The 13836-nt window shown below is 37.5% G+C and overlaps 2 protein-coding genes across 2 annotated transcripts in view; one reads left to right on the forward strand and one right to left on the reverse strand.

The window, feature by feature from the left end:
• The first annotated feature begins 2373 nt into the window (after nt 1–2373).
• LOC117317410 (RNA polymerase-associated protein LEO1-like) lies at nt 2374–3024 on the forward strand. Its single transcript, XM_033872221.1, has one exon. The coding sequence runs from the start codon at nt 2374–2376 to the stop codon at nt 3022–3024; it is 651 nt and encodes a 216-aa protein (XP_033728112.1).
• A 5329-nt stretch (nt 3025–8353) lies between these two features.
• LOC117317411 (obscurin-like) overlaps nt 8354–13836 on the reverse strand; it is a 42153-nt gene continuing 36670 nt past the window's right edge. Inside the window, 2 exon segments of the mRNA XM_033872222.1 lie at nt 8354–11592; nt 12431–12677. Coding sequence (XP_033728113.1) covers nt 11305–11592; nt 12431–12677 — 535 coding nt within the window. The 3' untranslated portion in view covers nt 8354–11304.

The raw sequence follows: 13836 nt of genomic DNA on the forward strand, positions 1-13836 counted from the left end.
ATATTTGTAACCTAGAAAAACAACATGTAAAATAAAACAGTTATATATTTTAAAATAATAATAATGTATAGGCCTGAAGACGCCTATGTAGGCAGAAATGCCTTACGGTATATATATTTTTTTTTCATTTATCCTTCGATATGGAGTAACTTAAATGATTTTAAAATAAAACAGTCAACCTAACACACTCTTGTTTGTTTTCAATAATAGCGAGAAATTCGGTATGCACTACTAAAACATTAAAAAGGACGACAATGGGTGATTATCCATCATAGCCAAGTCGAGAGAATGGATCACTCGCTATAGTCTACAGACGGATCTATTTTCTCGGAGAACTTGGAAACTCCAGGGTACGAAGAATGAACGTAGACCAGATGGATGTATATGGACAAATCATTCAATTCATGATGAATGATTCTCTTTAAATATTGCGTATAGATTCTGAAATATTGAGATGATATAGATGTTTTAAGACAGATCGTTAACCCAATAGCAAGAAACCTGTTTCTGAGATTCCATCATGTATTACCAAAAATATCACGAGAATATTATCTAAAAAAGGCGATTATATTTTGAAATTAGAAATGCATATGAATAGATTGGGATATTTGAATCAATGTGTTGTATAAGTCAATACTTTGCGAACTATTTAAAAATTAAACTACGTTGGAAATTGGAAACTTCAAGCATGCATTTTTAAATAAAATTTGAGATTTGAATGTTCTGATTGATCTGGTAATACGTTAATGTGGTGAAGGCGGTATTGGGATCTTGGTAGTGAAGGCGGTATTGGGATCTTGGTAGTGAAGGCGGTATTGGGATCTTGGTAGTGAAGGCGGTATTGGGATCTTGGTAGTGGAGGCGGTATTGGGATCTTGGTAGTGAAGGCGGTATTGGGATCTTGGTAGTGAAGGCGGTATTGGGATCTTGGTAGTGAAGGCGGTATTGGGATCTTGGTAGTGAAGGCGGTATTGGGATCTTGGTAGTGAGGCGGTATTGGGATCTTGGTAGTGAAGGCGGTATTGGGATCTTGGTAGTGAAGGCGGTATTGGGATCTTGGTAGTGAAGGCGGTATTGGGATCTTGGTAGTGAAGGCGGTATTGGGATCTTGGTAGTGAAGGCGGTATTGGGATCTTGGTAGTGAAGGCGGTATTGGGATCTTGGTAGTGGAGGCGGTATTGGGATCTTGGTAGTGGCAAAGTAAACGAAGATTGTTGACTGTAAAACTTGGACCTTTAAACGGACTTAATTCTCTTACCTCCACCTGGGGTCTTTTAAATAGATAAATGGCTTTCTTATTTAGCGGGATTTTCAAAATGATGGGGTGGTATACTTTCCCGTGGCTTTAGGGTGGAAGGGTGGTGGGGTGGTATACTTTCCAGCGGTTTTAGGGTGGTAGGGTGGTAGGGAGGCAGACCGGTGACCCCACTTCCCCGTACTTTTGTCCAATAACTTGTGCGGTACAACGCGCAGGTTTTGTTTTGTTTTTTTTTATTTTAAAACGGATTTCACTTTAATCTCTATTCATTCCGTCGCTAAAAAAACACACGCGCAGATAGCTTTAGCTTAATGACGAATTGAAGGGAAACGCACGAATTTCATTTTTTCACGGAATCAATCAAGAATTCACCCCACATGAACATTTGCGTGAGACTTTAAAGAATCAGATAATTTCCCCTATTTGGCCTCACATCTTCAAGCCCCAGAGGCCCCAGACTCAGTGTTTATATAAAATTAATTTCCCTTAACCCAATGATGAATCGGACCAAATTTGGACAACATCTTGTCATTTGACAATTTGCAATATTTCTCCTATTAGGCCCAACCCTCAGACCCTTGAGGTCCACCCTCACCGTTTATACATAGTGGATTCCACATAGCCAAAATGTTCTTGACAAAATATCCACCAAATATTTTCATATTTTGCTCTAGTTTTCCCCTGAGTTCCGCCCTCAGTTCCCATGGGTGTCAGACCCACGTACCATGTGTACACCATTGAATCGCTAACACTCCGCCCTACAACTAGAATACTTGGCCTAAGGGCCATATATTTCCTAAATTCAAAAGAGGGCTAGCTAGTTGATGATTATAATAAAATGTATCATATTATGCTCTCTGCCATTTGTAAGAGTAGCAAAGAAGTTTTTTTTAAAGATGACTCGATTTTTGATTTATTTGGCCCAACCCCTCAGACCACTGGGACGTACAACAGACAAAGAACGACAGATGACGGACGACACACGATGGACGACGGACGACGGACGACGGACGGCGGGCGACAGACAAGGAACGACAGACGATGGACGACACACGACGGACGACGGATGACGGACGGCGGGCGACAGACAAGGAACGACAGACGATGGACGACAGATGACGGGCGAAAGACGATGGACGAGTGACGACAGACGAAGGATGATGGACGGCGGGCGACAGACGACGGACGATAGACAACGGACGACAGACGACGATCGACAAACGACGGACAACGGACGACGGACGACAGATGACGAACGACAGACGACGAATAACAGACGACGAACGACAGACAAGGGACGACAGATGACGGACGACAGACGATGGACGAGTGACGACAGACGAAGGATGACGGACGACAGACGACGAACGAAAGACGATGAACGACAAACGACAGACAAGGAACGACAGCTGACGGATGACGGACGGCAGACAACGGACGACAGACGACGAACGAAAGACGATGAACGACAAACGGCGGACGACAGACGACGGATAACAGGCGACAGACGACGGATAACGGGCGACAGGCGACAACGACAGACAACGGACGATGGACGTTGGACGAAGACGACGGATGACGGACGGCGGGCGCGCGACAGACGACGGATGACGAACGACGGGCGACAGACGACAGACGACAAACGACGGACGACTGACGCTGCGGTATGCAATACAATCAACAACAACAATAAACAAAGGAATAGAAAGGACATGGTTAGTTCTTCCTTGCTAATTAGAAACTTAGATGGCGCTTTTTCGTCCTGAAAACAAACCGCCTTTTGTGGAAAGGAAACGGCGTTTTTTTTTCCTCACTTTTTCTCATAAAATGTAATTGTAAACCTATATCATTACTATATGTATCTATAGTTGGTTAAGTGTTCGAGCGTGTAATATGTAAACATATATATAATTTCATTTTTTTTTTTTTTAGAAAATTGCTCGTTTTATCGATATCAGTCAGGTTGTATGTCCTCTCATTCTCTTGTTGGTCACCTTATTGAAACTTACCATGAAATATGTATTGCCTTAGAAGAAAGAAAACATACATGCATAATTTTCTGTGATATAAGCTTTTGATCGTGTTTGGCACAGGGGCCTAACAGCAAAATCAGAAGCATATGGAAATTCAGATGAATTACGAAATTGGTTCAATGATTATCTACATCAGCGTAAACAAAATGTTTCAGTTGAAAATTCTTATTCGGAACTGGATAATATTGATGCTGGTGTACCACAAGGTTCTATACGCGGGCCGCTTCTCTTCTCGATATATATTAATTATATTACTCGTGTACTTGTGATACATCTTTACTTTTTTCTGCATTTTCATGCCACGAAATATAAACTACTCTCAACAAGGACCTAGAATTTTTAAATCAGTGGGCTTAACATTGGTTAGTTTCTTTTTATCCCCAAAAGACGTTTTCTTAATTTCAAATTCTACCGATATTGATGAAGATTTGGACCTGACATTTGATTTCAAAGACTTGAATTTTACAAACATGCATAGACATTTATGAGCTAACCCTAATTCAACCCTAATTGTTGTTGTTATAATTCATATTTGATCGGAATGTAAGTGGTCTTTATCTACATGTACAGTAGGCTAACATGAGTTTCCTCTGGCCCTGACACCTTGTCTGGTGTTGCCCGAGTGTCTCTCTCTCTCTCTCTCTCTCTCTCTCTCTCTCTCTCTCTCTCTCTCTCTCTCTCTCTCTCTCTCTCTCTCTCTCTCTCTATTCAAATCGCCCTGCGTCCGTGGTCCGTCCGTCCCTCCGTAAACAATTTTTGTTATCGCTATTTCTCAGAAAGTGCTGAAGGGATCTTTCTGAAATTTCATATGTAGGTTGCCCTAGGTCCCTAGTTATGCATATTTAATTTTGGGACCAGTCGGAAAGCAACATGGGCGACAGGAAGCCATCTTGGATTTTTGAAATTGAAGTTTGTTATCGCTTTTTCCTCAGAAAGTACCGAAGGGATCTTTCTGAAACTTCATAAGTTGGTTTCCCTTGGTCTCTAATTATGAATATGTTGTTATGCTGTGTGGTCAGCGTCCATCATGATTGGAGTGCCAAGTCTGTGTGGTCAGCGTCCATCATGATTGGAGTACCAGGTCTGTGTGGTCAGCGTCCATCATGATTGGAGTGCCAGGTCTGTGTGGTCAGCGTCCATCATGATTGGAGTGCCAGGTCTGTGTGGTCAGCGACCACCATGATTGGAGTGCCAGGTCTGTGTGGTCAGCGTCCATCATGATTGGAGTGCCAGGTCTGTGTGGTCAGCGTCCACCATGATTGGAGTACCAGGTCTGTGTGGTCAGTGTCCATCATGATTGGAGTACCAGGTCTGTGTGGTCAGTGTCCATCATGATTGGAGTGTCAGGTCTGTGCGGTCAGCGTCTATCATGATTGGAGTGTCAGGTCTGTGTGGTCAGCGTCCATCATGATTGGAGTGTCAGGTCTGTGTGGTCAGCGTCTATCATGATTGGAGTACCAGGTCTGTGTGGTCAGCGCCCAGCATGTTTCCAACTTTTCAGTAACTTTGAACTCTGTGACCTTCTGTAAAATGAGCAAGATTTATAAACTTTTGTTCTTGTACATCTGATATCAAATAAGGGGAGACATCTTTTTCTTCACAAAACCAAATCTGTTCTTGTTTTTGCATGCTCTCTCATGAAGTAGTGGAGCCCCAGGATTCCCAGATAAAGCCTGTCTGTTTGATGGTGTGTCTCTTCAGATGTGCAGTGCAAGGATTCGGCCCAGTGGCACTCATCGGAGTTTTATAAATGAAGACAATGAATAAGAAACAAGTGTAAAATACTTCTATTCGAACAAATAATCAATTTAATTTGACTAGTGTAAAATGTAACTTATCAGATCACATCGGAAAGTATATCTGGTTTGAGGCAAAAGCAAGTTTTGGCAATGTGAAAAGTGCCTGTATGCACAAGGTGCACCTGGAATTTTCCTGGGTAATAAATAAATTAGAAAACAAAGAATTTGTTATTTATTATCCAAGATAATCTCCAACTTAGATTAAGTATTTGAGTTATTGCCATTTATTTCAGTAATTTCTGCTGGCATCAGTGGATTTACACACTTAGTTCTACATGACAATTCATATCAATGTTGGTGTCATATATATAAGTGGCCGGTTTAGTTTTTCTCTTTACCAAACCTTATATTAGTTTATCTAAATTAATCTCTACATCAAAACATGAAAATAATTAGTTTGGATAAGAAGGTGATAGACACGGAGAAAGCGATGATGGGTCAGTTAGGGGTCCCTTTACCATCACCACAGTGAAATGAAGTACTTTACCTTTTAAAAAATAATAATTTTTGTTCAGTAAACCTCAATTCATTCTATACATAACAAAACTAAATTAGTGCAAGATAATTGATTTTGATGTGATCATGTAAGGGGGTGGGGTGGGGATCATAAGAGTTTGGTGAAAAAGATATCAAAGTATTGTAAAGGCAGTGGATGGGAAAGGGGGGTCATGGCCATGGTAAAGTGACCCCCCCCCCCCCCCCCCCCTCCCCCTCCTTAAATGTACGAGATGCGACGAAAGCGCTAAAGACGAGTTGTCGTCTATATATATATCGGGACAATGTCATTTGTCAAAACGAAACATATATTTTACAGTTCAAATATTATACATCCTGTATACAAGGGACTGCTACTTCAATATCTACTCAAGATCAAACAAAATATTATATATGGCTTTAAAAACTACTTGATTTCAATTATCTACGGAAACTCGTGCACAATACGAATACGTCAGCTGTCATTTGTAGTAGTTTAATTTTAGCTACTCGTAAACTTTCGGTATCCAGGGGCAGGGTGAGGTGTCTTTGTTAATGTACTTGTATTTATCAATCTTCGATGCTTTGTACCAGCAGTGGAGCTTGGTATCCAAGTAGACGTTAGGAGTCTACCTCACGTTTGGTATCCCTAATAAAGAATTATATTGTCAGTATTGCTAAAATAATTGTTATTGGGTAAGGTAGAAGAATATTGGTTGTTAAAGATATGTTGAAATCAAATATATAGTTAAATATAACTCTTAATTACCTTTTGATCAAACTAATAAATCATTGTAAGAGATCAAAAACAGTTTTAAGTGAACATCGAAATAAACGTTTGCCTTGATTTTGTATTATTTAACTTCCTACCAACAACTTAGGTAATATATGGCGTTCCCGGCGTGCGCGACGCATGCGTGTGGCGAAATTGTCTTTTGGGGCAATGCGATATGTTCGTGTTTCCCTCCCTTTGAAAGCACTTGACAGGACACCCTACCCGACATTATACTGACAACAGGCGAACCTCATAAATAGTTGAGCGTTTAGCAGGAACACATAACCTAAAGCCTCCATAACGCTCATTTGAAGGCAAGACAGTGTCATCAGAGAACAGACGTCCTGACCAAATGTTTTTTTTTAGAAAATTATTTAAACTATTGACATACTTTTCCTTAAACGATAGCATATGACGTTCTATAAATGGGAATTTAATTGCGAGTGCCATATGATTTGTTCCTCCAATATTGACGTGAAAAGAAGTCTTTTAAAGAGGATTCTTTTGAATAAAATTTAAATAAAACAAGTCTCCATGTGATTGGTGAGGCGTTGTCAGCTAACCTCGTCAAAGAATTGCCGATAATGTGTTTGACCATGTTTGGAAGTATAAGTGTACTTGGATCAATAAAAGCAATACTACATGTATAGGACGGGTGTCATGGATGAAGCAAAATACGCTTACTCTTCCGGGACGCCTGGTCTATGAAGCGTCTCCATGCAATGTTATATTTTGTGTACGTATTTTACCCTCGTTTATCGATTTCCGGTTAGAATTACGATTATGTTGTTATTTCCGTTTCCTCTGTTAGTTTATTTTGATACACTAAAATATAAACTACCCCAGGTCTACTTTCCCACTGTATGACGGTCGTAGAAAGAGACAAAAAGTGGACCCGTTCAGTGTTAGAGAAATGCTTTTAGGACAGAAACTTAAAATGCCAAAAATCTGCTTCCCCCAAGACAACACTTTGGATCTTTATCTGATGCCTTCACCCGTGTCTACTTTCTGCATTTTGTTTCCTTTTCTTGTTTAAATGAAACACTTTGACGTCAAAAGTGTCTTTATGAACCATTCAATCGCCACAAGACTTTTTTCGTGTTTGTCTAGCATTCGCCTCCATTACCATCTGGCCATGAATGAGATGACCTCTTTTACTCTTATTTTTCTCTTAAATTAAATATCGAATGAAAACTTTGCTAGCGTAATTTCAGTCACAAGGTTACCGCCTATTAATGTGTTTGGTCCTTTGGCAGATAGACAACTTATTCATCTTTTTTTAGTTTAAATTTCAGATGAGTAAACATTTTCGTTGCTTTGATTAGAACATTTGGTTTTGATTAAAAGACGTGTGGATCTGAAATGAACAAGTCGCTAGTAACTTCAAAATTCGTCATGGATTTGACATCAAAACATATTCCATACCGAGGTATTTGTTGGCAAAGACACTGCTCTGTTCTGAAACGTGGTTATTTGTTTTTTCTCTCTCTCTTTTTTCAGTATAAAATAATTGTAGGTGTTTAGTTGTGAAACTCGTTGCAACAGCATTTGTTACATAATAGGTTTCAGAAGAAAACATAGCTCAGCGAGTGAGCTGTAATTCAGAATTACATGTACCTTTTTAAAAGTAGGTCATATATCCCGGTCAAGGCCAGCAGGCCTAGAATACCAATAGAAGACACAGAGACTTGAGAATTAGTTACAATCTACATGTACTTGGACCTCCCCTAGTGTCACTAGGTGACACGAATGTACTATTTTTTTTCATATTTTCTACTAATTCTGAAATTTTCACCAGTTTTACCAAAAAAGAACTTATTTAACCCGACTCGGTCTATTTTTTCAGCAACATATCTAATTATGATTTTTTATGGCTATTTTTCGACGGTCCATGACAGACAAAAGTGAGATAAAAACTTAAACCTATGGATGATGCTGAAAACTGGGAAGAGCATTACCTTCCCTGAACGTCATCCCGGTGAGCTGATGAGATGAAAAATAAGCAACAAATATGTTTTTTCTTAAACTAATTTTTATTTCTGAAAAAGAAAACAGCACACATAAATTAAGAAACGCATACATATAAGATGATGGAGGTCTGTAATAAATTACCCACTATCTTACACTCCAGGTAAACCCCAGATATGAAGTCCTGGTAAAGTCCTCAGGCAAGGTAAATTCCAGGTAAATCTAGACAACATAAGGCCCTCATGAACTCTACAGACAAGGTAAATTCCAGGTAAATCTAGACAACATAAGGCCCTCATGAACTGTACAGACAAGGTAAATTCCAGGTAAATCTAGACAACATAAGGCCCTCATGAACTCTACAGACAAGGTAAATTCCAGGTAAATTTAGACAACATAAGGCCCTCATGAACTGTACAGACAAGGTAAATTCCAGGTAAATTTAGACAACATAAGGCCCTCATGAACTGTACAGACAAGGTAAATTCCAGGTAAATTTAGACAACATAAGGCCCTCATGAACTCTACAGACAAGGTAAATTCCAGGTAAATTTAGACAACATAAGGCCCTCATGAACTGTACAGACAAGGTAAATTCCAGGTAAATCTAGACAACATAAGGCCCTCATGAACTCTACAGACAAGGTAAATTCCAGGTAAATCTAGACAACATAAGGCCCTCATGAACTGTACAGACAAGGTAAATTCCAGGTAAATCTAGACAACATAAGGCCCTCATGAACTGTACAGACAAGGTAAATTCCAGGTAAATCTAGACAACATAAGGCCCTCATGAACTCTACAGACAAGGTAAATTCCAGGTAAATCTAGACAACATAAGGCCCTCATGAAGTCTACAGACAAGGTAAATTCCAGGTAAACGAGCCTAATTGACGAGGTCAGTTCCAGGTAAAACTAGGCAAAATAAGGCCTCAATGAACTCTGTAGACAAGGTCAATTCCAGGTAAATTCAAAACACTGTTACCCATTTTATCTCCAAAGACAAGATAAATTTCATGTAACTCCAGCGACAAGTTCACTTCAAGGTGAGCTTATACCAGCACAATACATACAGCTAGCATACAATGTATAGGTGTCCTGGTATAGCATTACCTGCATGTTGTTTACATTGTAAAATATACCCAAAACAATGACATGCATTAGTACAACATTGTATTACAGACTGTACTTACGCTTCAATATTGTATACAATATCTGTATCTTATCGACTTTGTTTGTCCACCTTAATTACCATTGTCACTAAAGCTGATATTTAATGGAAATGCATCAAAAATGGGTATTTTAACACAGAGCCTGCTGGAGAAAAATCACATGATAATGTTCAATCATATGGTGATGAACAGTCTACATACCTTGTAGGGTTGGACGGTTTTATTGCACAATACCTTTAATATTGATATCGATATTAAGATATAATTATCAAGACAATATGAGACAAAACATGTGAAACTATCAATCTCTGTGAAAATATTTTAATTTATGAAATATCTGCACGTTAATAGGTTTTGTATAGAAGATATTTTAATTTGAGTTTCTTGTTTAGATTTTTTTAATCAATGATAGCCAAATCAAAATTATAATTTACATATTGTTGCATAATATAATGTATTTGATTCGTTTTATCATTATAACAGAACAATAATTTGAAATTCAAAGTTTAAACAAACATATTTTTTATATTAAGTATATTTTTATCAAAATCTCAATAGAGCACAAAGATTTTTTTTCAAAAGATTCAAAGTTTTAAATTTAACTACAAAACATTGTCAATATTAATATACCTCGTTAATATCAACACACCTTATTGTTGAAATACATTCATTAATAATGTCATCAAATTTTTTTTTTTTTTAATGTGTAAGTTCATTACGCAAGTGGTTTAAGTATTAAATGTTAATATGAATCTAAGTTGCAGTTACAGGTAAATTATTGCTAACAAGCTTTTATCACAATTTACGGATAACCTCACTATGAAGTCCTCTGAGAGTAATTACACAGCTAGTGTTCTGTAAACAGAGAAATATTTATAGTGGGACAACTACATTATATAGCATGCCATGATATAAATTTTCCTTTAATAACATCTGCACAGTATTATGCTGATGATTAAGTGGCATTCTGGTTGGTTATTCAGATTTATCAAATTAGCTGTTGTGTGTCAACAGAATAAATAAGAAATTATCCAAAAATTAATATTTCAATGTTTACAGTATCAAAGTAGAATAAAATACTTAATTAGTTTGTAATTACATAAATGCCATCGATAAATTATATAATATATATATATATTGAATTTTAACTAACAGCATAGCCTTAAATTAAATAAGTGTTTCAAATTTGTTTATGCTAATATGCAACAATATAATGTCTATTATAAAATACTCTTACTATAATAAATAGATTAATTAGCATTTTAATAAAATCATCACTAAACATCAAATTTTAATTTTCAAATATTATCAGAATTATATCACAAAAAGGTAATAAGTTACGGAAATGCTATCACTTTGAAGCAAATATATATATGCGCTCAATTAATGTTTCTGAGTACAGAGGTTTTGAGGACAACAACAACATTTAATATGATCTCATTTCAATATTATACAGCAAATCCAAAGTCAACTGAATACAGCAAAAATCAACATATTAACTTAGAGCTCATCAAAAAAGCAAATAAAATATATATCTATTTCCGTTCGAAAGAAAACGGAGCAAAAATCACGAAAACGGAACACCAAGTTTCCTTTTTCAGCACCATCAGTGTGATAATTGAGTAGCAGAATTCTCCCACTATTGCCTTATACAACAGCAAACAACAAATCAAAGATGTTCAGAAACTGAAATTTTTATCTTAAACTGTTACACTGAGAGAGACTATAAGAAAATTTTAATCCACACAAAAGAACAAAGAGCGTTGTTTGACTCCTATGATCGGTCAAAAGCTGTCAGTTAAAGTCAAACTTTTACAATCTATGTTCAAGCCTCACTATTAACATCTCCAGAACTTTGTTTAGGTTTCTGAAGTGCTTCATCCATGGCTGAAGAAACAATGTCAGTCGCTAACTGTTCAATTCCTTCCATTGTTTTTCCTTCAGAGTCCACAGAATCTTCTGGTACTGCTAAAGTAACTTCATTTTCCACCGATTCCTCACTTTCAGGAATAACATCATTTTCTATTGGTTCATCCAAATTGACAGTTGCAACCTCGTTGTTGATTGGTTGCTCTTCAGAACCGTCTTCTTTCAATGAAGTTTCTTCAGTTTCCTTATCAAAGAGAGAGATAAGTATAAGGTAACAATATACAGAACTAGTAATGATACCATTTATATATCCACAAATATTTACATTTGCTCCGCATTTCCCCATTGACACAATGCTAAGAGGCAGTTGCCACCATACGCCTATAACACCCAGTGGGTCATGTGACATTAAAAAAGGCGGGATTTTTTTGTGTTGGTTTAGTTTTTTTCAAAGTTAACGAAAATGGTAAGACAATGTAAATATAAGTATTGAACAGTGGTTTTAATGTTGTTATAGTCGATATGGCAGAAACATGTATGGTGGGCAAATGTAGCATGGAAACCCTAACAGGTTCCCATGCTATTTGCCCACCATACATCTTGCTGCCATATCGACTATAACAACATTAAAACCACTGTTCATTGCTTAAATAAGCTCCCTTATTCACTTCTGCACAATCATCAATTTTAAAATACAGTAAGTGGTTCACATATTAGCCCTCCTCATACGTTTTAACCGTAAAAATCGGTGTAATTTGCACCGTGTTTTTGTACTGAAATAAAGATCAAAGATGGAAGTGCGCAAACTATACAGGTAGAGATGTTTTCTAATCTAGACCGACATCACACCTGACAAAAATTTGTATTGTTTTTTATCTCCTGATTAGTGTTATAAGGTTAAACGAACATCTGACAGAGTATTAGGTAAGTCTATACCATTAAATTTTGTTTTTGAAATGAAATATGCAGGTTTTCAATCTGACTCAATTTGGTTGCAAATAAAAACCTCTTGCCATCTTGTACCAACACCGATTGAATCAAATTGTACTTTATGATACAAAAATATTTTTACTGAAACTTACGTCTAACACAACATTGCCTGTTGGTTCCTCTTCCTCCTCTTCATCAAATTCAGGCTCCTCTGATATGGGAGATGGAGTTTCCTCATGAATCATGGGATACATATCCAGAGCTCTGTTTACAAGGTATCGTCTGGAGAAGGTGCGTAATTTGGAAGTCGAGAAGACAATGTTCTTACGACACTTCGTCATGACGTCAGTAACCTGAAGCCATTTATCCTCCAAACATCTGGTAGCTGTCAGACGATTTCTAGAGTAAATGCAAATCATGGTTTAAATAAACATTTAAAAGTAATTTCAAAGAGTTATAACAGTGGTTAATGTAGTAAAGTAATCTTGGAAAAGGCAGTCCCTTAACTGCATGAAGCCTACACAAAGCTCCAAGATACCATTTTGGTATTCTTTTATAGACTGATTTTTGTCTTCCCTGAACATATTTCTTAACAAATTACACCTATAGGTCTTTTTGTTCTGTCTGGATATGAAAGTAAAAAAAATATATTAATTGAAGACCTACAGTACTAAGAAGACAAGAGGCCCATGGGCCTTAACGGTCATTTTTGATATATTTTAGCATATATGACCCCTGTGACCTTGAATGAAGGTCAAGGTCATCCATTTGAACAAACATGGTAGCCCTGCGTCCCAGCATGCTACATACCTAATATTGGGTCTCTGGGCCTTTTGGTTATCAAGAAGAAGTCGTTCAAAGATTTTAGCATATTTGACTCCTGTGACATTGAATGAAGGTCAAGGTCATCCATTTGAACAAACATGGTAGCCCATTATCCCATTATGACACATATTTAATATTGGAACTCTGGGCCTTTTGGCTATCAAGAAAAAGTAGTTGAAATATTTTAGCATATTTGACCCCTGTGTCCTTGAATGAAGGTCAAGGTCATCCATTTGAACAAATGTGGTAGCCCTTAATCCAAGCATGCTACAGACCTAATATTGGGTCCCTGCGCCTTTTGGTTATCAAGAAGAAGTCATTTAAATATTTTAGCATATTTGATCCCTGTGACCTTGAACAAAGATCAAGGTCATCCATTTGAACAAACTTTGTAGCCCTTCATCCCAGCATGCTACAGACCTAATATTTGGTCGCTTGGCCTTTTGGTTATCAAAAAGAAGTCATTTAAAGATTTTACCATATTTGACACCTGTGACCTTGAATGAAGGTCAAGGTCATCCATTTGAACAAAGTTGGAAGCCCTTTACCCCAGCATGCTACAGACCCAATATCAGGTCTCTAGGCCTGTCAGTATTTGAGAAGAAGTTGAAAATGTAAATTGTTTACAACGGACGACACACGATGCACGACGGACGTCGCGGAACAAAAGGCGATCGCAATAGGTCAACTGAGACTTAAAGCAGTATATGTTATCTTCAGTTACGTTTTTAAC

The sequence above is a fragment of the Pecten maximus genome, chromosome 19 (assembly GCF_902652985.1).
Source record: "Pecten maximus chromosome 19, xPecMax1.1, whole genome shotgun sequence".
Lineage (NCBI taxonomy): Eukaryota > Metazoa > Mollusca > Bivalvia > Pectinida > Pectinidae > Pecten > Pecten maximus.